This window comes from Melanerpes formicivorus, unplaced genomic scaffold, assembly GCF_026170545.1.
Source record: "Melanerpes formicivorus ecotype bairdi unplaced genomic scaffold, bMelFor1.0.p_v2 SCAF_3, whole genome shotgun sequence".
In the NCBI taxonomy this organism is placed as follows: Eukaryota; Metazoa; Chordata; class Aves; order Piciformes; family Picidae; genus Melanerpes; species Melanerpes formicivorus.
In genome coordinates, this window is record NW_027142355.1 from 30,847,861 (window position 1) to 30,873,281 (window position 25,421).

General features: G+C 38.3%; 1 protein-coding gene across 7 annotated transcripts in view; it reads left to right on the plus strand.

Annotated features, from left to right (window-relative positions):
• Positions 1–25,421, plus strand: part of DOCK4 (dedicator of cytokinesis 4) — a 257,655-nt gene that overhangs the window by 165,749 nt on the left and 66,485 nt on the right. For all 7 annotated transcript variants that reach the window (XM_068169979.1, XM_068169983.1, XM_068169990.1 and 4 more), the window contains exons 18-26: positions 3,508–3,605; positions 3,696–3,779; positions 3,871–3,971; positions 5,139–5,220; positions 6,454–6,624; positions 8,734–8,926; positions 13,481–13,608; positions 16,378–16,512; positions 21,223–21,321. In XM_068169979.1, the coding sequence (XP_068026080.1) occupies positions 3,508–3,605; positions 3,696–3,779; positions 3,871–3,971; positions 5,139–5,220; positions 6,454–6,624; positions 8,734–8,926; positions 13,481–13,608; positions 16,378–16,512; positions 21,223–21,321 (1,091 nt within the window). The remainder of the gene's footprint in view (positions 1–3,507; positions 3,606–3,695; positions 3,780–3,870; positions 3,972–5,138; positions 5,221–6,453; positions 6,625–8,733; positions 8,927–13,480; positions 13,609–16,377; positions 16,513–21,222; positions 21,322–25,421) is intronic.

Genomic DNA, 25,421 nt, shown 5'->3' on the forward strand with positions numbered 1-25,421 from the left:
CAAAGAGGCCGAGTCCTGGTTGTTGGATCCATAACTTCCTTACCCGGGGTACTTTGGAGGGTGTTTTAGGATTACTTCCAAACAGTTTTTGGAGGCCTTTAACTAGGGGTCTGAATGTTCATCAATGTATCTTGTAAAAATACATTCTTATATACACTGTCTGCCAGTTAGGTTTTCCTTAGCTTGACTTTTGATCCTGGATACTTAATCAGTTACGGTTAGCAAACAAATGCACCAGGTTTTATATGTAGTATTTGTAGCTGGTTTTGAGATACAAGGGGGATCTCTGCCTGCCAGAGACTAGGGATCCATCCAGCAACTCAGGATATTGTAGCAAGCTGGTATCAATTAACTTCTCAGCACTGACTGGGATATCTCCAGTAAGCAGCTGTTCATCAGCAGAGCAACATGCCATATAGCATGTCTATTGCAAGGCAAAGGTGTAATCCATATATCCACGTCTTAAAAAAGCTAAACCGGTGATTAATAAAGCAGAAGTAACAAAGGGCAGTTTTCCAGAGTGACCTCAGTTTGGAAGGGAGTATTGGAAAGCACAGAAGCAGCCTTTTGCAAGAGGAATGTGGACTTCCAGCTCTGGAATTCATCTTTTCTCTTTCAAAGTGCTGTGGTCCTACACCAGGCCAATTTCTGATATCTCAGGAATTATAGGAGGGAGATGGAAAGATCATTCCAAATCACATGATTTTAAAGCTTTTATTAAAACAGATTAGATGTTATCAGAACAGATTTTGTAAAGAAAAATGCTTTGTTGTGTAGGAATGGTTGGCCAAGTGTAGCTTATTTTAAATGTACAAATCTGATGATCATTAAGACAAGGCATTGGAAATTTTTCTTCTCCTTCAGCAAATTTTATCAGCACTATTGACATTTTCCCTTTTCCAAAACTATGTTTTCCTACTGGGATCTGTTCTTGGGGACAATTTTGTGTTCTCGTTTCTCTTAATACATGACATATTGCTATCCCTTCCCCTTGTGCTCCACATCAGATTTTCTGTTTGAGTCCTTTATGCTTGGGCTATTCACAAATGTCATCTCAGCAATGCCTTGTCTCCTTTGCATTTCCCTTGAAATAAGTCCTTTGAAACGAGTGTCTTACATTTGCTTTCTCTTTTTTAATCCCCCAACAAATCCCAAATACTGTCAACTATCTTCCACCAGATTCCTTTAGCAAACCTGTAAAGTGTTTTTCCTGCTATGAACTGACACCTTCAGTTAGACTCTCTACTCCTCTACTTAAGTTGAGGCTTAAATAGAATAAAGTGTGGAAGTCTATTTAATTATCCAAAAGACAAATTCAGTTCACTGGATTTGTAATACCTGTTTCTTGAAAATTCCTTGCATAAGGAATAATAAAATCTATTCTTTTTCCTTGATCTCTGGACATGTCTCTGCTGTGGAAATGTACCAATGCATAGCAACAGTTTATGCCCACCAAAATCAATTAAAGCAGCAAAATATTGGTGGAATAGCGTGGAGGGTACTTGTCATTAACAATTCTGGCAAGATTTGAACACAGGTGGAGATTTATTTAATGTTGTTAAAGACAGCAATATTACATAATCTCTTGTTGTGAGAGTGATGAACCTTCCTGGATCAAACTGGGACAAAAACCATGAGACAAAGATGAGCATGACTCAAATGTACTTGATTGTGAAAACAGTCTGTGGTAGAAAGTACCTAAATAGTTGCTGAACCAAAAGGAAACCTTTTATTAACTCCTTAGTTTGGTAAGTATTTCTGAACAACTTAGTCCTTCTAAGACACTGCTGGACAGTGATAAATTATGTATAGTTCAGTTTAAACTAATGGAAGGATAGGTTAAGGTTTTCTGCTCCAAATGAACAGCCTTCAAAAAAATTCTGAAAATCTGGTTAGTGAAACGTGGAAATATTAAACTTGAACGTAAAGGACCTTGGGGATTTATTTAATTTAATGGTTCAAAATATGTGGAATTTTACTAAATACAACTTGAAAAGAATGCTGGAGACCTGAGTGAGTCATGGGCAGAAAATTTGAAGAGTAAACAGAGAACTGCAATAGAAGAGGGGAGAAATAATAGCAACTTGTCAGAGTTCAGCAAGGATCAGGATGAAGTGAAAACTGCTGAAAAACCAAGCCAAGTTTGCACAACTCTATTTTAGGATATTGAATAGTATGAGACATGATATTCCCAGTCTCGTAGCAAGGTGTTTTTTTAGGATATCTCTGAAGTTGAAAGTAACAGCATATGAACAAAAAGCAATGACTGCAGTACTTTAAGACAGGTGCAAGAGTGGATACGTTAACTGGGCTATCACATTTTGATGAATTTTATGCAAGCATTTAAAAGAAATCATGAATGGAAGGATGGATATGTAGCTAAGCAGGATGCACTGTAAGATGAGTTTATTAAAGACATACTGTGCCAGAATAAAATTCTTAATCTTTCTTGTCTTTTTTTTTTTTTAAATAATATTATTATTCAGAATAAATGTAGCAGATCTAAAGCATCCAGACTACAGTAGCACACTGCATGGTAAATTAGGAAAGATACAGATGAGAATAAGAATTGTAAAGCTCATTACAAGAGGCTAAAAGTGAACTAGCAGATTGCACTGCAGTGGAAGGAGTTTTCTTCCTGAGTGGAAGGAATGTACTACTAGATCTGAAGAATTAAGGCTGGGATTGACCTCTTGTTCTTTAAAGGAGTGAAGGGAGTGAGAATGGGAGTTACTTCACATGTCTTAGAATTTGGTTGGTTTCTTTTAGATAAATGTCAGGTGTTTACAGCAGACATTGGAGCTTCCTAGTGATAGAGATAACAGTGATGTAATCTCATCTGTAACATAGTTAACCACGTAAGAAAGATGAGGAAGTATGAAGGTCTTGAGGTAAGTGTTAGCTTAGAAGAGTTTATTTGCCAGAAGAGTTTGTATTGCTTAGGAATAAAGCAGGATCTTAGAGTTACTGTATTTGTTCTGTTAAAAAGAACATAGGAAGGTGAGCATTTTAAATATATTTAAACTAGAAGTTGGGGGACCATTTCTAGTTCAGTATTCCTAAGGTTGGAAGAGACCTCAAAGATCATCGAGTCCAACCTGTCACCACAGACCTCATGACTAGAGTAGGGAGGACACTGCTGCCCACTGCAGGCTTGAACTCCTGACCTTCCCATTAATGGTCTGATGCACTACCAACTGAGCTCTGGAAGGCATCCTTCAATAGGACAAAACCCAGCAAAATATCTTTAGACGGTAGTTGGCAAATATCTGAACAGGATTGTATGACATAATTGCCACAGGAGACTGATTTTACTGACCCTGTAGTATGTTCTTATGTTTCTATTGGTGGAGCATATGTAGGGTGGAATGAAAATTATGGCAAATCTTCAGATGTGTTCTTTTGCTTTAATGATGCCAGCTTTTCCTGAATGGACTGTAATAGTGGAATTTAAAATCCTAAGTGCTGTTTTGCTTCCGATTTTAATCATGCATTTTGTTTTTGCAGGAGATATGCTTGACCTTCTGAAATGGAGAACCCACCCAGACAAAATTGCAGGTTGCCTCTCAAAATTAAAAGAAATTGATGGTTCAGAAATAGTGAAGGTATATAATTTTCTGTACTTTCAGATAATATGAGGGATATCACAAAAATACCTATTTGATAACAAATTATCTCTCATTTTCTCCATTCAGTTTCTTCAAGATACACTTGACACTTTATTTGGGATTTTAGATGAAAACTCTCAAAAATATGGATCAAAAGTATTTGATTGTTTGGTAAGGTTTGTTCTGTGATGATGTTTAATACTGTTTAAGAGCTAAGTAAGAAGAAACCCAAGGTTTTCTTTTCTTTTTCCATCGTATTTAGGTTCACATAATAAATTTGCTGCAGGACAGCAAGTTTCACCATTTTAAGCCAGTAATGGACACTTACATTGAAAGTCATTTTGCAGGAGCACTTGCATACAGGTAAAGTCTATATTTTTTATCTGATTTGAGTACTGACAGTTGTTGTTAAACTAAGCAGAATCAATCCCATTAGGTTACATGAAATTATATCATTAGAAAGAGAATGCAATGCTTGCATGAATGACTAGATTCAGGCTGTTAATAAAGAATAAAAACTTGAAGTGCCAAGAAAAGTTACTTTCTGACTCTGTAGCATTGGCTTAATTCTGAAGTAGTTTTCTGTAGTACATTTCTTGAAATACTATGGAAAACATGGGAGCCTTAATATCATCCAGCTGCAACTGTGTTCACTGTCTGTGCAGAGCAGTGCACTACGAAGTACCACTTAGTCTGCTGATCTCTCTGTATTATTTACTACCTAGACTTCTATTGTAATCAATGTATGGAATAGCAAGGGTAGCCTATGCTGGCAGGATCTCTTCAAATTTAAATGAACTTGTCTATCCCTGTCAAAATCATTCTGCTGCATATGTAATGCTGGTATTTTCTGTTCATCAGAGACCTACTGGGTGACTCTCAGCAGACTGAAAACTAAGTGTAGTCTTAGGCCTATAGTAATTAGTGAAATTTAGTCATACATGTTTATTGTTTTGTCATTGGGTGTCAAGTGGAGGGGGCCAAGCTCTTTCTGGTGGTGCACAGAAATAAGACAAGAAACAATGGCTTCAAACTTGAGCATAGAAGAGGACTTGAGCATCTCTCTTATGAAGAGAGACTGAAAGACCTTGGTGTGGAGAAGACTGAGAGGGGACCTGATCAATGTCTAAATATCTGAGGGGTGGGTGTAAAGTGGATGGGGGCAATCTCTTTTTGGTGGTGCACAGTATTAAGACAAGGAACAATGAGTACAAACTTGAATATAGAAGGTTTCACCTCAATATGAGGAGAAACTTCTTTACAGTGAGGGTGACAGAGCACTGGATCAGGCTGCCCAGGTAGGTTGTGGAGTCTCCAACTCTGGAGACTTTCAAGACCCATCTGGATGTGATCCTGTGCAAACTACCCTAAGTGATCCTGCTTTGGCAGTGGGATTGGACTCCATGATTTCTGGAGGTCCCTTCCAACTCTAATATACTGTGATACTGTATGCCAGTGACTGGTTTGCATTTTGTGCAAAGTTATCCCTTCTTCTACTTTGCTGTAATACTTTCTGGTGTTCTATTCTAGAGATCTTATAAAAGTACTGAAGTGGTATATCGATCGAGTGACGGAAGTGGAGCTGCACGAGCACATACAGGAAGTGCTAAAGGTAGTAAAAGTTCTCAAAGGTGATCATATATTTGAATTATGTATTCATACATGTAGTGGTTTGAGCCTTAACTGGGAGTTAAAAGCCCAAATGGGGAAAAGGCTGACAATCTCTTCCCCGCTCCCCCCCCACCTCCTCCCTCCAAACAGAGAGGGAAAGAAAAAGAGGTAAGGAGCAAATCCACTAAACAACAATCTGGAGTCAGCTTGGAAGTAGAGAGGCAAAGAATTTTTCTTTAAACTATATATATATATGACAATAACAGGAAAAGTTCACAAGGGCAAGGAACAGGAGTGGATGGGAGGGGGACAGAAAAGAATAATACAAAACCAGTCTTTCTCTGAGGAGGTGCGGAGGCAGCAGGGAAAAGGATCAGGTCCGGCCATGTGGCTGAGGAGCAGGAGGGCAGCTGCAGTAGCTCTCATCCAGCAGAGACAGGAGCCAAAAGGAGATCCAAAAGATATGATGTCCTGCTTTTTATACCCTAGCTGGGCAGGGAGGGGGGAGTGGAACAGACTCAGCTTTCCCAGGGGGAAAACGCCCTGCAGGGAGGGTAAAGTACCCACAAGCCCTCCACCCTGCTTTGTTTTTTTTTGTTTTCAGAAAAGGGTGTTAACCCACCACAATACATTACCAACAAGTTTAAAAACGGAAAATAGTGGGATTTGTTATCTGTTGCCCCATTCTGTACCATCAACATAGCACAGGATGGAGTCAGGCTGAGTTGTACAACCTAATAATCTATATGGGACAAGTCCTGTTGTCTGGAAATAAAATACCAACGTGGTAGCCATCTTTACCTTTTCTATGCTGGTTAACAGTCAACAGGAAAACAACTTTTAACAGGTAGAGAAACTGCAAGAACAGCTCAAAATGTGAGCCTGTTTCTTGTATTAGACTTATATCGTTATGCAAATAGATGTTTCTGTAGACAAAGACATGCAAGATTTGGGGGAAAGGGTGCAGTGCTGAGATTTTGCCATATTCTCTTTATTAAAACCCCAAAATATTCCCTGCTTTGTAGAGATTATGGAAGGCACAGGAAGAGCATTTCTGGCTGTGCTTTTGAATTGTTGTTAACTGTTTCAATGGAAAGATTTGCCAAAATCAAGTAACACGGTGTTCTATTTCAGACCTTTGTCATCATTTGAACAGTACAATCAATGTGTGTGTTCTATTTAAAGATGAGCTGGTTCATTTCTATGAGTTATCTCTGACTTTTGATGTTTGTAGGCGCAGGAATATATCTTTAAATACATAGTTCAGTCTCGAAGGTTATTCTCTATTGCCACTGGTGGACAAAATGAGGAGGAATTTCGCTGCTGTATTCAAGAGCTCCTTATGTCAGTACGCTTCTTCCTTTCCCAAGAGAGCAAAGGAGCTAGTGCTTTATCTCAGCTGCAAGTAAGTTTGCAAGTGTGCCTTCCTTATTGCCACTTTCCACATCTAATACACAAACTATATGCCTGTCCTTACCTATGTTCCCAGGAAAGAAAATGTGGTTTTGCTAGAGCAAAATGGCTTAGCCTGGAGAAGAGGAGACTCAGGGGTGACGTTACTGCTCTGTACAACTACCTGAAGGGAAGTTGTAGACAGGCAGATGTTGGTCTCTTCTCCCAGGCAGCCAGTACCAGAACAAGAGGACACAGTCTCAGGCTGTGCCAGGTGAGGTTTAGGTTGGATGTTAGGAAGAAGTTCTATACAGAGAGAGTGATTGCCCATTGGAGTAGGCTGCCTGGGGAGGTGGTGAAGTCACCATCATTGGAGGTGTTCAGGAGGAGACTTGGTGGGGTGCTTGGTGCCATGGTTTAATTGATTAGGTGGGTAGGATTGGTTGGTGGGTTGGACACGATGATCTTGAAGGTCTCTTCCAACCTGGTTTATTCTATATATTCTATATTTGTCATCTCATCCTCCTACCCTTTGTCCTGTAGTGTGAAATTTCCCTACTAGAAGGTTCTAAAGATGCTTGGCATAGATAATCCTAAGGTAATAATTAAGTTTGAATTATAATATTTATATTACTGGATACAAGTAAAGTAATTTGTTTGGGGCATTTTACAGCTAATTTAACTACATTAGAACAAAAGAATTTGAGCCATACAAAAGGCTATCCATGTTTTCCTGCTTTACAGAAATTTTTTAATTCTCAATGAACTGTATGGTTTAGTACTCAGCTGGTATCTTTATTTCAGTTGATAAAAGTGACTACAGCTAAAGCACAGAGGCAAACCATACAGGAGACTGCTCTTTACAGTATCACGGTATCACTAAGGTTGGCAGAGACCCCAAAGATCATCGAGTCCAACCTGTCACCACAGACCTCATGACTAGACCATGTCACCAAGTGCCACGTCCAATCTCCTCTTGAACACCTCCAGGGATGGTGACTCCACCACCTCCCTGGGCAGCACATTCCAATGACAAATGACTCTATCGATGAAGAACTTTCTCCTCACCTCGAGCCTAAACTTCCTCTGGCGCAGCTTGAGACTGTGTCCCCTTGTTCTGCTGCTGGTTGCTAGAGAGAAGAGATCATTTACATTTACGGAAGAGACCTTAACATTGTGCCATAGATTCACTGACTTGTACAGCTTATAGATAGACCATTCTCTTCCTGTTTCTGTAACCAAAAGTGTTTAAGACCTGTTAAGAAAGATTAATTTCTTAAGTTCTGTAGAAAATTGGTTTTACCAAAAAATGGTGAATTGGAGAGAACTGAGTAGAGAGGTGGTTCTTCCATCCTGTGTCATGTAGGCAGTTGGAGTGAAAAGATAATAGTAAAATGACAGAAGCAACCACAAGTGAAATTCTTCAGTATCTTTACCCTTGTAATCTATCTGTTCTGACAGCAGTGTGAAGAAGTCCTGAGGTATGGGAATTATCAGGATTTGGAGAGAAAGAAGGGCATGCCAATTCTATTTTCCTTTTTCTGGCATTGTTCTTCTTTTCTTTTCCAGAGGTTGTTTCCATATTCATTGTGGTGTCCAAATGAATTCCTATTTTAGGATTGTTCAAGTGAAGCAGGACAGCTAGTGCTGTGTCACTCCAAAATAAAAATGTTCATTATGTGAAAAAAAGAAGATGCAGAGGCTGTTACATTACTTATCTTAAAACAAAACAACCAAACAAAAAAAAACTTCACTTGATTTATTTTTTTTATTCTGATATCAGCTATTTTCTTTTATCCTTTGATAAATTTCTTTTCACACATAGACTGTGAAGAATCTGTAAAGTATTAGTATTTTTATTCTAAGTGGAACTTTTTTACTTTCACTTCATCCTGGGAGAGATGAACAGTCATTAGGTAATGCTTAAAGGAAAATAGTCACAAGGGTAAGCTTGTTAATGAATGTGAGAATATGTCTTCTGAAAATATGGCCATTTTTAAAGCTACAAACTACCCTTGGAGTATAAAACTACAGTTACTTACATTTCTATAGTTATGTAAATTCTACAAATGTCAAAATACAGTGCAATATCCAGCTGTCTGTTTTTTCACTTTTCCTCCAGGCTGTATTTCTCAGCTCATTCCCATCGGTGTACTCTGAACTTTTGAAGCTCTTTGATGTTAGAGAAGTGGCAAATTTGGTTCACGACGCTCTGGGCAGCTTGCCAAGAGTCATGCATGGTGATGAGTCCCTTCAAGCTGTTAAACTGCAGAGTATTGGGAAAACTGTAGAGAGTCACCTGTACACTAACCCAGGTAAGACTACCCTGGGCTGCCTGCAGATAAGGAACTCTAATTGTGTGCTTGGCACACGGGCCAGCAAGTGTTAAAGGGAATAGTGATGTTCAGGGTGTGCTTCTTAAGGAGCATTTCTTGAAGCACTGCTCTGTACAAGCTGCTCATGTAAAAGAATACAGTTGGTTAAGTTTAGTGAGTATTTTTTAGAGACAAAGGTTCTTAAAATACAATTTTGTTTTGATCTACTACTGGCAAGTGTGCCTGCGAAGGAAGCTTGCCTTCTACATTTTAAGTAATTATAATAGATAAAGCTTTACTGAATTGGTTTCTTTTCTTCTTCTTCTTTTTTATTTTAATCTCCTTTGAGGACAGTTCAGCAAACATCTTGTCTCTTAGCCAATAAGTCTTATTTGTGCACTTCTTGCTTGGTCAGCATTTTCAATCCTCCATTGCTTAATGTAGCATAAAAAGGCTATGCAAACACAAGTGAGACTTGATGCATAAAGTATGTAAGTAGTATAGTTATTTGCTATGTGGATAAAAAAGTGCTGTATGGTCATGAACCTGACATTATTTTTTCAATTCTCTGTGAAACTCACAGAAGCGACCAAATGTTAAATTTGAGATTAACTAATTTTGAAATAAAAGAATTAAAATAGAAAACATTTTTGGGAATTCTAGTAAGTGTTTACTCTCCCAAAGTCCTCTTGAGAGTCCTCTTGGCCATTGGCTGTCAGAGTTGAATAGAAGCAGTAACCTTTACCATTTAAGGCATGCAAGATAAACACACTACAATGATGAAGGCTCTGCTCTGATTGTTCCACTAAAGCATGAGCAAGAATTGCGCTGGAAGTATTGGATCCTGCCTACTTTGCTTCATTATGGTTGCAAAACCAGCTTACCTTTTCTTTTGTGTGCCTCCAAGATAGTCCTTTCCAGGACAGTTAGCTCTTCCTAGAGCTGATTCATCAAACACTTGATACACTGGATAAATTGGTATATTTATGGAGCAACCTCAAGGATGCTTTCATTTACATTTCTCATTTGCCAAACTATTTAGGGACCAGGTAGCATAATCCTCATTTTCCTTCCATTATCTCTGTTAGGTCAGCCTAACCAGAAGATTCAATCAATGAATGTAATTAAAGAGAGTTATTTAATGCCATGTAAGGGACTCTTGGGGACTTTCTTGGAGCTGTAAATCTACTTTCAGCTGTATGACAGTTTTGGTTTTTTTTTCTTGTTTGCTTCTTTATGTAAAAGTGTTAGATTTTTTATTAAAACCCACTTTCATTTTAAGAAGTAATATGAGTTGGTTTGGCTATAAAAGCAATGAAAATTACATGTTAAATTTTACATGGAGGGCAGGTTATATACAAATAGAATATAAATTTTTCATCACTGGGAAACTCATGAAAAACATCAGGCAGTAGTACAAGCTCACAGTGTCCACATTAGGAAGACCAGGCAGACTTGTGTAATTTCAGCCACAATAGATTGAAAGGTCTTGTGGAGATCAGCATCCTGGTGGTTTTGCCCTTAATATTTTGTGTCTTTAAAATACAAAAATATAAGTAAATTTTCCTTCAGTCAGTACCTAAATGGAAGTCCTTTTAAAATTCTCTTGATACAATAAATATTGCACTCGACTATGTTAATTGTGCAGAGTAAACTGTACATCCTAATGTGGAGTCAGGGCTTGCTGCTGTGAAAATAATTGATTTCTGTCTCCTGGATGAAGATAACAAATGGTGCAAGCTAGGGTGCTAGCTAACATACTTGAACTAGATGGAATGCAGCAAATAACTCTATTCAAGCATCTAAAACTGAAGAGGGCACTTAGGTAATGTTTTCTGTTGTCTGGAGCTTGCTTGGAAACAAGTGAGAGTAGTTTGGCATGGGAGTTTTACACACTTTGTGTTGCAGGGGTCTGAACAGCTAACCCATTAGCTACTACTGCTGCAGAAATCAACCGACAGTAAAGCTATGCTTTCACTAAAATTGGGAGTTAAATATAGTATGTTTTTAAAACAGAGGCATCAGACAGGCAGGAGTTGATTTAAGATGCCCAGGCACAAATGTTTATACAGTTTCAGATCTATTCAATACGTGTGGTCCCTGCCTGCCTCTCTAGAGAATGCAGGTTTTAGATTGCATTTCCTGTTCCTGTGTGGATAAGATGTCTGAAATGGCTTTGGTAAAGCATGTGTATACCTTTGTATAGGTAGCAGCAGCTATCTGCTTAGCTGCTGTGAAAAGTGAGTGTGAAGGCCTTATTTTACTTCTATTTTTCCATATTTACTTCATCGTTCTAGTACACTACACTGAGTGTCTAAAAAGAAAGAGATGTGTGATGGGTTGAACCACAAGATGACAGTTTTCCTGGTGATAAAAGAATAGCAATGTCTTTTTTTTCCCTCTTGGCTTTTCTTCCAGTCTCTTTGAATTTTGGGTGTAACTCTTTAGATGCATCCCCATTGATATATGTAAAACAGTCAAATTGATGACCTTCATAGGCCTGCACCCAGAATATATTCTACTTTTCTAATTTCCCATACATACCATAGCACTCATTTGTTGTCTTTCTTGCATTAAAAATATTATAGCTGCTTTGGTGAGGAGTTAAATCTGTTGTGAAGGGAAGTGTTAAGGCCAGTAACAGAGGAACACATCTTGACATGTCCTTCTTGACACGGTTGAACGGGAATTAACAAAACCAGTTTTTTGTCTTGTGGGTGGTTTTATTTTGTTTGGTTGGGTTTTTTTTTCTTCTGAGGGCACTACTTGGAACATGCAGGTGAAACAAGATTAGTGCTGTATGTCAGTAGTTGCAAGAAGCATTCACCAAATAAAACCTCAGAATAAATCTTTTTATTCCCCTCTCGGAGAAACTAGAGGAAATATCTGGGGGTTTGGGGGGAAGTGTTCACAGAAAGACTAATCTAGGAACAGTACCTGTTGGGCAAAATTATTTTAAAGGAATAAATTAACAGCTAGATAAACTCAGGTTTTGGAAATAATTGCATTAATGAACAAAGAAACTGAGCAGGTTAGTATATTTAGCTCTTATAGAATATAATCATCCTTAAAATTTTATTAAAGGAAATTATTCAAGGACAATTCTTTGAGAACATAATTTCTCAGTTATGAAAAAGATCTAGAAACAAGAGTGAAATGAAAACATGGTACCACCCATCCTGTTTATTGAGTTGTAAATAGGTGTTCAATATTTTATCACAAGTGTTTAGTAGAACAGAATAGAATAGAATAGAATAGAATAAACCAGGTTGGAAGAGACCTTCAAGATCAACTCGTCCAACCTATCATCCAACACCACCCAACCAACTAAACCATGCAACCAAGCACCCTGTCAAGTCTCCTCCTGAACACCTCCAGCGATGGCAACTCCACCACGTCCCCGAGCAGCCCATTCCAATGGGCAATCACTCTCTCTGTGTAAAACTTCCTCCTGACCTCCAGCCTGAACCTCCCCTGGTGCAGCCTGAGGCTGTGTCCTCTTGTTCTGGTGCTGGCTGCCTGGGAGAAGAGACCAACCTCTGCCTGTCTACAACCCCCCTTCGGGTAATTGTAGAGAGCAATAAGGTTACCCCTGAGTCTCCTCTTCTGCAGGCTAAGCAGCCCCAGCTCCCCTCAGCCTCTCCTCATAGGGCTTGTGTTCCAAGCCCCTCACCAACTTTGTTGTCCTTCTCTGGAGACACTCCAGCAAGTCAACATCCTTCCTAAACTGAGGGGCTCTTTATTAGAGTATTATTATTAGAGTATTAGGTATTATATTAGAGTATTATTATATTAGTATTATTATTAGAGTATTAGAGCTCTTCCCATCTAACATTGTTAAAGAGAGAGATGCAAGAAGAAGTAGCATATTAGTGATGTTCTTGCATAATTTTGAGTGAATTAGGGTCTGAAAATAGCACCAAAAAGCTGTGTTTAGAAAATTAAATAGAGGAAAGGCATATCACTTTATGTTGCCTAGATTGCTCACACTCAGTAGGAGTAAGGAACCTGGAAAAGTTAAAATCCTGAAAAGAAATCTGAAAGTACTTCTTGTATATAAAGTAGAACTCATTTAAAGAGATAACAGAAGTTCAAGATGAAGTCTGTTGTGATCTTGGCTTGCAACGGGATCTTGTGATATGGCAGGGAACCAAGAGCATCATTTCACGTTATTTTGAATCCAAATATTACTCTGTTAAGTGTTTTTTCATGACAGTTCAATAAATAGTGGAAATTTTCTCTTCTATATAGTTATAAATATATATATAAAAATTATATAACTGCTATACATTATGTAATATACAGTATCATTCCACACAGGGGTGTTTTTTGCCATGCACGATGTGACATACTGACTTTCCACATATTGTTTCTTCATGTGTTTGCTTTAGGTTCTTATGGTTATGAAGTAAAAGTTTCAGCTTATAAAAAATGTTGGTAAATGTTTCTTCTTATCAGAAACCCTCTTTTGGACTGAAGACACATTTCTTGTCTGTACTAAAATTAAATGATCCTATGAGAAGCTCCTACTCATAAAATTGTTCTTTTTTCCAGATTCTCGATACATTCTTCTTCCTGTGGTTTTACACCATCTTCACATGCATTTGCAAGAGCAGAAGGACCTTATAATGTGTGCACGTATCCTTAGTAACATATTTTGCCTTATCAAGAAGAACAGCTCTGTGAGTAAACACCATGTCACATCCAAGAGGTGTTAAACTTCTCAATATGGCTCAATAACATTTAATGAGACAAACTGGACCTTAACCAAGAGCATTTTAAAGTTCTCTGTGTAATGATTCTGCATAATCATGTAGTTTTGATTTCTCATAAACCTTTTCCTCCCCTGCAAGAATATTTTAATTGTAGTTCATAGTGCTCTGCCCAGCTTTGACTGTTTTTCAGTATCGAGTTCTTTTAGATAGATTTTCTGCTGTGGACTGTTTAGTCATATGGGACAGAGGGATATATAGGTAAAGGTAGATATAGGTAAATATACGTATAGGTATAGGTCAACAGACTGATGTGAGTATTGCAAGGGTTTGCACTTGGCTGTTAGCTGACAAACTTTGTGGCTGAGTTCTGACTTTTGTGTTTGCAAATTCAGCTGTGAAAGCTACATATGAGAGTGAGATTTGGTGTCTTGCAAATACAAAGATGATAAATTCTGACAGGCAAAGGGATATAAGACAATTAGGAACAAGCATTGCCTGTAGTTAGTGCAGTACATGCTCATCGAGTCCAGGATATATTATGTTGCAATGCATTAGAGAGAACTGTTTTATGTGTTTTTTTTTTCATTTCATACAACTGTCAGCAGTTCAAGTTGCTCCATCAATGATTTGATATAGATATGGCTTGCAATTTTGTTTGGCACTGTTGACATTTTCATTGCAGCTGCTCCTGGATTAGTATAATACCTCATCACAAGATAAAGTAATAGATGAGAAAGCTTAGCTGTGGTTTTGTATTGGGACAAAGGCTTGCATGTGTGGTTTTAATTTAAGGAAATCTTTCATTTTGAGTCATCAAGCTAGAGATATACACAATAGCAGTGGATATCTATGTGAAACTATCTCCAGTGTTCAGGATATGCAGATACTACAATTTGGTGACTTTTATGCAATTTGTTTTGCGAATTGGTTCATTCCTTCCATGGCAATTAAGATAATTTTAGAGGCTGAGGGAACAAGTGAACTAGCACTCAAGCAGCTTTGAAAGTTAAGGTGGTTGGCCATTCTAATATCAGTTTTTGCAGGAGTCCTCACAGTTGATAGACTTCCTAAATACACTGCATACTGTCTGCCTTCATAATTAACAAAGTTAACAGTTAGTTGATACTAGACAAAGTGACTGAGAACTTGGCCATGACACTAGACTCATCTTGAATCCAAAGAGCATTTTTTTAATTGGTGGTTGTTGTTTTCTTTTTTTACAAATCATGTGCTTTGGGTGTGTAGAAGCAGGGGGGAGGAGAATAAAAATCACTCCTACATCTCTATGTCAGCAAGGCTGAATGATGTGTTTGTGAGCTGAATTTTTTGTTTGGATCCATGCTTTTGATTCGGAAGTGTTCCTTTCTGTGAAGAAATGTCATCTTAAATTGTGTATAAAATTGCTCAGATTAAGATGGTATTGTCTGCTTCAGTGGAAACAGAAAACATTGCTGAAACAGGGAAAACATATTTCTATCTGAATTAAAAAGGAAAAGTAACTACAAGTTGACTTCATCGGGTGTTTTCATGCATGTAATGAAGGTATTCATGGTCTCTTTTGGTGGTGAACACTTTAGTTCCTTTGCACTGATGTTTCACACAAGCAGTTACAGGCTTACATAAATGACTAATTTGTTTGTGCTGCTTGGCTGATGGGAAGCAGTGTAGCTGGTCCTTACTGCTGAAGCAGGTCTTGAAGGTTGAGCACCATCTGCTTGTTTCTGGTGATAGTTTAAATGTGTGAAAACAGAAGTCTAATTTCTGGAGTTTAAGTTTTTTTGGCAATTTCCCCAGAAAATATATGGGTGTTACCTATAAAAATCTTGCCCCCAAAGTTATCATGTGCTATTTAATGCTTTCTTCTAAACATTAATTGAAAATAGAGCTATTCTAATGTGTTGTACATTTGCATATTCAAAATCATCCCTAGTACAATGTAATTAATGTATTAATTACAATGTAATTAATTTGTTCAGGAGGAGACTTGATAGGGTGCTTGATTGCATGGTTTAGTTGATTAAGTGATGTTGGATGATAGGTTGGACACGATGATAGAATAGAATAGAATAGAATAGAATAGAATAGAATAGAATAGAATAGAATAGAATAGAATAGAATAGAATAGAATAGAATAGAATAGAATAGACCAGACCAGCTTGGAAGAGACCTTCAAGATCATCGTGTCCAACCCATCAACCAATCCAACCCACCTAAACAACTAAACCATGTCACCAAGCACCCCATCAAGTCTCCTCCTGAACACCTCCAATGAAGGTGACTCCACCACCTCCCCAGGCAGCCCATTCCAATGGGCAATCTCTCTCTCTCTGTAGAACTTCTTCCTAACATCCAACCTAAACCTCCCCTGGCACAGCCTGAGACTGTGTCCTCTTGTTCTGGTGCTGGCTGCCTGGGAGAAGAGACCAACCTCTGCCTGTCTACAACCTCCCTTCAGGTAGTTGTAGAGAGTGATAAGGTCACCCCTGAGTCTCCTCTTCTCCAGGCTAAGCAATCCCAGCTCCCTCAGCCTCTCCTCATAGTATCTTGAAGGTCTCTTCCAACCTGATTTATTCCAATTCTAATCAAAACTTCTTGGGAAGAAGAACCATATTAAGGTAAAATTATTAATTAGATTACAGCTCTTGTTTTTCAAATGTCATATTCATAGTAAAACTGTAATTTATCTCTGAAAGTACTTCTTTCAACCTTTAAATCTTACATGTTTTATTTTTTAAGGAAAAATCTGTCCTGGAAGAAATTGATGTGATTGTAAACAGCCTGCTAGATATTCTGTTAAGGACCATACTAGAGATCACCAGCCGACCACAACCAGCAGGCTCTGCTCTGCGCCTCCAGTTTCAAGATGTGACTGTAAGTATTTTGAAATGAAATAGCTCACACTTGCCACTGGTTGGACAACTGAATCTGTGACAATATTGTCCTTATACAGTAATTCACTGGGTTAAGATTTTGTGTGTAAAACAGAGAAATGTGTAGAATAAAGAAAGCTTTTTCATGTGTTTTAATTTCCAGCGTTAATAGTACATTTTCTTTTCATTATTGAAAAATTGTTACTCAAAAAAATCACCAAAAAGTGACATATCTTTTGAGGTGGTTTCAGGTCAGTTAAGTATTTCATTAGGTTTCTTTGCTTGACAAATTTAATAGCTTTCTAAAACACTCTTTGAGTTTGAACTCCCAAAAATGGAAGGGTGCCAATTAATAAATTTTTTATTTCTTAAATACACATATTTTTACATGATCAAACAGCTCTAAAAATGCCTGTAGAATCTGTTTATAACTTGTACAAATCCGAGTTTACTAATTGAAAAGCATTTTGTTGTTCACTGGGCTGAGCATTTGAGCTTCATTTCTGAGTGGATTTAGAAAATAAACAAATGATACTTTGGTCAAACTGCTACAACACTCATGCAAATTAGAAGGTTGAAATGTGAGGCACTTACAGGAAAATCTGTGATGACCACTGATAAAACAAAGTGTAATTTTGCTTTGTTTTCAGCAAGTTTCCCAGTTTACTTTTGAAGGGAAAATTAATTTGTAACATAGCAAGGGATATGACCCCAGTATGAGGTGAGGGGGTAATACCTTGTGTAAAGAACATACTATGTTGTTACTGTCTCATTATACACCTAATTGCCCAATTTTTACACGGCAGTGGTTTTCATTAATGCATAGATGATTTCAAAACAGAATTTCCTCTGAGATCAAACATTTCAAAAGCATTTAATAGCTGTGGAAGTAACGTGCTGTGTTTTCTGAGTGTTTGTCCCACAGGAAAAAAACATTACATGAAGTGTTTTATGGCGCAAGATAAAACAGCCCAGCACCCTGACCAGCCAGCTCTTAAAAGTATCCAGTGTTGTGGGGACATCACCACTTGCCTGGGGAGGTCATTGCAATGGCTGATTGTCCTTTTGAAACATTTTCCTCTCCTACCTAACTGAAATCTCCTCAGGAGTAACTAGTACCTGTTACCCTTCATCTTTTCCATGTGACTTCTTGTAAAAAGGGAGTCACCATCTTTTTTTTGTAGGCACCCTTTAAATACTAGAACATGCTGATAAGGTCTCCTTCCTCTAAACCTTCTTTTTTAAGGCTGAATAAACCAAATTCTCTCAGCCTTTCCTCATATGGCAGGCTTCCCAGTCATTTTGGCCCTTCTCTCTCCAGCTTGCCTGCATTTTTTTTTTCTATAGTGAAAACTGAAACTGAACACTGAATTCTAGGTGAAGCCTGACAAGTGCTGAGTAGAGTGGGATAAAGACTTCTTTATCTCTGCTGGTGGTGCCCTTGTTGAAGCAACCTAACATCCTCTTGGCTTTTTTTGTTCCTGAAGCATGCTATTGAGTCATATTGAGCTTGTTGTCCACCAAGACCCCCAGATCTGTTTTCACAGAGCTGCTTTCCAGCTAGGTAGATCCCAGCCTGTGCCATACTCTTCCTTTATATGTTCTGAGGTGGAAGACCTCATACTTGTCCTCCTTGAAATTCATAAGGAAGCCTGCTTTTCCAGCCTATAAAGGTTTTCCTGCTCTCCCTTTTGAAGTATCCGCTTCCCCAGTCAGTTTGATATCATCAGGAAACTTCATCAGAGTACACTTGATCCTATCATTCACATCACTTATGAAGACATTGAATGGAATTAGGCCAAATGTCAATCTCTGGGAGACCCCACTTCTGACAGGTTGCAGGTTTGAACAAGGGCTATTTACCACCACTGTCTAAGTGCAGCCTGTCAACCACTTACCAGCCTGCTGCAGAGAGCACTTACTTGTCTAGACTGTAATCCAGGTAGACAAATCCTGCTTCTTTCTGAGATACCCACTTGATTGCAGATTAAGTTTCCATAAAACACCATGACAGCCTAATTCTTTTCACACCATCAAAAAATTAGACTCCAAAAGTGCTTTTGAGTTGCAAAATTTGCTTTTTACACATCAGAAAAGCCATGTCATTTGTCACCACAGACTCTCAAAGACTACTTAATGTGGATGTGACTCAAAGTACAGCATAAGGCAATTATATACATTTATGTAGAAGCATCACAGCAATACACAGGCTTACAGCAACACAGGGAGCCAGATTCTTGGAACTGTTTGTAGAGCAAGTATGATAACGTATTCAATGTGAGTACAGCAATATAGTTTGTTCCAGTATTTCAAGATGCATGTATCATAAAATATTCTTTGTGAGATGTATTATGGCAGCACACTGGATAAAATTCTGTCATATTTTTGCATTAGAAATAGTCTTCCTTGTGGAAGTAGTCCTAAACCATCTCAGTGTGATCGTCTAGGCTCATGTGTCACTGTTTTTCTGCACAAGGGAGGAGCATAAATAAGCAGCATAAAACCAGGCAGCATCAGGCTGTGCACTGCCATGACTGCACCATTGTTTTCAATTTGCAGTGAAGAATGTTGTTCGACAACAACCTGAAAGATGGATATGATGCTTTAAACTGAGCACAAAGAAAACACATCTTCAGGGTGTCAGTCTTAGAGATGTTGCACTAACATTGAATTTAATGCAGTGGTGAGATTGAAACTTCTGTTTCAGGATGCCAGTGACTTAGAACTTCAGATTTCTTTAAGAAAAATATGGTTGTATATGAAGAGTTAGCAGAAAGTAATCAATTAAAGCAAACCATTATTGATTTCAGATCTTGGAAGTACAGTCCTGCAGGCATAATGAGTTACAGTTTAATTGTGAACTCCATGTATTTTAATAATTGTGCTCATTAAATAAGGCACAAAAAATACTTCAGGATTCTATCTAAGTGAACTTAATATTCATCATGGCTTGACATATGACACTAGAATTGGATCCTAAATTATTTTCATCAAGGTTGTTTGCTTTCATGCATGATTTCTAAGTTAGTCGATGACTAACATTGGCAGAAATCATACAATCGTAGAACTTTTTTGATTGGGAAAGACCTCTAAGATCATTGAATCCAACCTACATTATCACAGAATCACAGAAACATTCAGGTCAGAAAAGACCCTCAAAATCATCAAGTCCAACTGATTATACTAAATGGTACAACAAAATCATATTGAGGCTAAATGATATCAGAAAATAATGATTAAAGACCAATGCCTTTTTGGTTTTGGAAGAGAACCTGATAGGCTTAGAAATAAATGTTCAGATACTTAAAAGAGATCAGCTGTAACCTTGACTGTTTTGCCCAGAGCATGAGGATTAAGATACTTTGTAGTCTTTGGATATTGTCTTGAGAATGCTGTGTTCACCATAAAAGAACAACGTTTTTGCAGGGTGATAATTAACTTGGGATCATTACTTGAGTGTAGAACCTCATAATGAGCAAGACAATTATTTTATCACCTTGTGGCCAATGACAGTCATCACCTCATACACCACCAAGCATGCAAGGTATAATCACAAGTGAATTAGGCCTTCCAGTAAAATGTAGAACAGCCACTCCTGTGAAAACACTCCTTTTTATAATCTTATTTTCTCTTTTTAATGAAAGGCGCTGTTTTAAAGTAGTGTTATCATACCTGTCTCCTGTCCCAGTCTCATTCCCCATTCCTAGTAGACACAGTCCAGAAGTGAATTTCCTGTTGTTTAACAGGCTTGTCAGAGTTCAGAATTGTTCTTTTTAAGCACTGGGACATAATTGAGACCTTTCTCTCTTCACCTTTGACTGTCCTCATCCATTGTGCAATTGGATCAGATTAATACCATTCAGTGTTTCTTCATAGGTCTTTCTCAACCTTGTTGATTCTATGATTCTATGAAAAGTGAACAGGAAGACAGGAAAGGGAAAGAGAACCTATTTCTTCCCATAATGGTCATTTCATTGCCCACTGGAGATACCTAGTGCAGTTCTCTACTCTTTTGTTCCCGAATCCCAAGCTGTTTGAAAGACAGCCTGGTGAGCATGCATTTATAGAGGCAGGGAGGAATCCATGCAACAGTGCAGTAGGTCCCTCAGCTGCTGCCTGGAGTGTGGGACATGACAGTCTGAACACAGACACTGGCACTATGAGAGAGTGGTCAAGTTCTGGTGTGTTTTACTTAGGAATTGCTCTGTAGGTGCAAAGCAACTGCAATGTCCTGTAAATGAATTTTCTTTTTGACAGATACTGAGTTTTGTAATGAAAAAATGTTTTGAAGAATTCCCAGCTAACTCCATCCATTTCTTCCCTAAAGAAAAACAACAGCGTTCTTCCCGCAATTGTTGCAAAATACTTTGGTTTAGATTTGTTTCAAAACTGAGCTGACTAAGAGGTTATAAATTTAGCAATCTTCATAATCTGTTTAAAAACAGATGCAAGGGAAACAAATCGCGAAACAAAATTTTACTGATTTAGCCTTTCTGCAACTATTTCAAATTGATTTTGCTAAGCAAGTCAACTCCATTTGGGGAAAAATAATTCTATAAACGGGAGGGAAGATCGTAGCTAAATTAATCTCTTTTCACAGAACATGGAGTGTTCAGTCTCAATTGTAGATTAATTTGCTTAGAATGTGATGGTCTAAGCTTGAGTACCGAAGACACTATAATCTATAATATTTCTATTCCTATCTGAACAGGGGGAATTTGTCTCCTGTTTGTTGTCACTCTTGCGGCAAATGACTGATAGACATTATCAACAGCTTCTTGATAGCTTCAACACAAAGGAAGATCTGAGGGTAAGTACCAGAATTGTCTTTCCACTTATTCAAATCTCTTTTTAGTTCTCTTTTTGATTTATCTCCCTTTTTAAATATTCCTCTGCTTTGATGAAACTCTTCATTATTTAAATGCAATCTGGTTTTAAGATTAGGCAGCATTGGCACTGTCTTTCATGTGTTCTCAGGTCCACTCTTACAGTGGGGCTAGGGTTCTGTTACTTCCACTATGACAGCAGATGGAGTCAGGATGGGAGGACTACGTAATTGCTTTAAAGCCATGAATTTATCCTCAAAACCTGTTTTAAAGATAATGTCAATTTAAGGTTACATAATTTTGCTTCATTCTTCCTGTCGGCTAGTTTGTGTTTTGCTTTGTTTATGATGTTTGGTAATTTCTTCAGTTATGAAATTCCATATTGCAATGGCAAACATGCAGGTTGAGAAAATAATCCTCCATTTTTTCTTAATTGCACAGCAAGTCCGTTTGCAGGACGACCTGTCAGATTGGTTGTGTCTGCCCAATGTGAACATGAAAGAGTAGCTATGGAGCCCTGTCAGGGCAGCTGCTACTAGTTTAGTTGATGGAGATACCTGGTTCATGGAGATACTGTATTTTTAATCCTTTTTGGAGGAGTGGGGTGGATTTATTCTTTTTTTTAAATAAATTTAAGATTTCCTGCATAAAGACTTCTTTCTGCCAGACCACAAAAAACTTACTTTGTATCAGATTGGATCCACGCGTGAAGTCTTGAGTAATCACACCAATTAGTCTGAAGAGAGCATGCCATTCATGAGTGCCTTTCCTTTGTAATGACATGGTCATATTGAACTAGAAAGATAGAAAACACCTACTAGGAAGTTGTCTCTATCATGGATCAGGAATACTTCTTCAGAGTTATATAGGGTGGATGATTTCTGTATTAGTATTACAGGATCTGTTTTCACCTATCATAGCTGCTGTTGTTAGGCAATTTTTAGGAGATGTTGTGGAATCTAGATGATATTTACTGAAAATGTTTTCCCTTTTGTTTGAGTTCTGATCAGATCTGTATTTCTAGGTTTAGATTTTTGCATTTCCTAATGGTTTCAAGCTTGATTTTGGTTTGATGTAGCTTTGAAATAGTGTTGAATATATTCAGGCTTTCCTGCTTCTAGAATGTGAAATATCTCTGGAATTACAGCTTGAATGGTACTTGATTTGACACATTTACATTCCTTGCATGCACATACTCTACCATCATACAGAGACATATGGAAAGCAGCTGTAGCCAGTGCCATCAGCTATCAAAATAGAGGTCTTAACAAACTTTGGACTTGAGTTCTTATTTCCATTCAGATCTCATTAAATCAGCATCAGCTCCACCAGTGATTCAGTGGCAGTAGGTTGATCATAATTAATGCAGCATCCCTTCTCTTCTGAATCCTAAATAATTTAATGTGGGGTTTTTTCCTCACTTGGAAATATCAAATATCACTGAATGTGTAGAACTGAGAGCAAGAGGGAAAGATGAGAGTGTGTGAGGCTGACACTGCTGTTAATCATGAGATGATTGTGTATGACTTAGGCTATTTAAGCTGTCTTCCCACTTATCTTTGTATTTTTCTGCTTTGTTTACCAAGTGCAGAACTTCCTTGGTATTTTATACTGGTTTAAGATACGCTTCTTAGGAAATGACATCAATATGAGTAAAAGATGTTTCAGAAGGTGTAAATAACTGTGATAAGACTTTTGGGGTTTGGTTTGTTGGTTGTTTGGTTTGGGTTTTTTTGGATGATTTTAGAGACTGAACTAGTAGCTGTAGTTAATCTTGTGGCTACTATATACTATGAGATTTAAGCTTCAGTGGTAGCTACCATCAGCTTGCTATATTTTTGAATCCACTTTTTTTCCTCATGGTCAGTGATGTCAAAGTGGATTGGAGTCTTTCTTAAGCCATATTACAAGTTACAAATCTGCTACAGGATTTGCAAGGGACATATTCTATGATTCTACCTCAGTGTTAGCCAGGCCTTTTAACTGCTATCCCTTAATGTATCTTTACTTCAACTACCTCTGTTTATAATTAACCATCTATACTGGTTGATTACGCACTAATATCACAAGGTATTTCTTTTCTTCTGGACTAAAGGTGACTACATAATGTGTTAAAAGGGAAAGTAATATGGCAGGCAATAAGTCCCCTCACATTCCAGCTTGTCCTCAAATATCAGAGAGGCTAGAAGCAGCTCTGCTTAGATTCTGAGTGGTACCCAGTTCAGTGTTCTGGGTCTGGTCACATTCAATATATTGAACTACCACAATTACAGGTGCACTAATAGCATACTGCCCTTTCAACGAGGCTGGTGAGAGGCCTTGAGCACAAGCCCTGCGAAGAGAGGCTAAGGGAGCTGGGATTGTTTAGCCTGGAGAAGAGGAGGCTCAGGGGAGACCTTATTGCTGTCTACAACTACCTGAAGGGAGGTTGTATCCAGGTGGGGTTGGTCTCTTCTCCCAGGCAACCAGCACCAGAACAAGAGGACACAGACTCAAGCTGCACCAGGGGAAGTTTAGGCTGGAGGTGAGGAGAAAGTTCTTCACAGAGAGAGTTGTTAGCTGTGAGAGTGGGCTGCCCAGGGAGGTGGTGGAGTCACCATCCCTGGAGGTGTTCAAGAGGGGATTGGACATGGCACTTGGTGCCATGGTTTAGTAGTCATGAGGTCTGTGGTGACAGATTGGACTTGATGATCTTTGAGGTCTTTTCCAACCTTGATGATTCTATGATTCAGACTAGTCATGCTCCATGAACTCACATGGCTGTACTTAAGTATTTTGGTTGTGTTGAATGAGAAAATTTTACAACTATCTTAATGCAAGTGCAGTTTATTGAAGCAATGACACAGGCTCTTTGAGTATTGCCAGTGAGAAACACACTGTCTGCAAAGCATGGGCAAGTATCAAGATCATGAATAATGCAGCCTGGCCACAAACATAAAAAGTCAGAAAACAACTCTCTAGATATTTTTGTTTCCCTGAGGATGCACTCGGTGTAACCAATAGTTCAAATCTTACCCAAAAGCACGCCTGTGAGGGGGAAGAGAGGCTCAGTCCATCAACCGATCCCAGAAGTTGCAGGTGGTCTGCATCAGTGTCCTCCCTGATGTTCTCCCTCTCTCAAGCCATTTTATACTATCTTTACCTTTCATATGGAGCTTGAATGAGTCTAGTCATACATACCTTACATAAGTTTATTATGATTTGTTTAAAATTCTCTCACTTTGGTTGTAAAGAAATGTTGAATGTAATGACACACTAATTGTAAATCATTCAATATTATTTTTAAGTTATGCTCCTTTTGCTTACCACAAATTACCAGCTTCTTCTAGTAAATATATTTTCTAGCAATTTACAGAGCAGAGGCGCCCTTGTGGGTGGGCATTCGCTGACAGAAAAAAGGCTCAGATAAAATTTGTGACAAAAGGTAGTAATGGAAGTTACAAAGAGAAGCAGGAGAGTGAATGGGGGAAATGTTATATCTTAGCACAGTGCAGCTTTGAGCACAGCAAAGTAATTTTGGTTGATATGCATGGGTTTTTTAATTAATAGATTAAAAGAAGACAAAACAAACTCATATGCACCTGCCAGAAGGCCTAGTTTTTATACATTGGCAGTGTACCCTACATAGTGTGGCAGAATAGATATGAAGGATAGATTTAATAAAGAAAAATATAATAGCTACATTAAAAGATAGCATTCAGCTAAGAGGCTGAGTAGGGTAAGGAGGGTGCCAAACCTTACCACTAGGTGCATTTTATTCCACTGTTCTATAGTAGCCCTTTGGATGCAGGCTGTGTGAGGTTCCTAGGCATGGGGAATGTCTCTGGTGGAGAAATTTGGTTCTAGTCACCGTACTTCCCTCCCTTCTATGCAAGAACATCTGTTGACATATGGGACTTCTGAAAGGATGAGTGCTGAGGCAGAGGTTTAGGAACTGGGTTAAGAACTGGCTGCAGGGCTAAGCCCAGAGAGTGGTGGTGAATGGTGCCACATCCAGCTGGCAGACAGTCACCTGTGGTGTTCCCAGGGATCAGTTCTAGGCCCCATCCTGTTCAATATCTTTATTGATGATCTGGATGAGAGT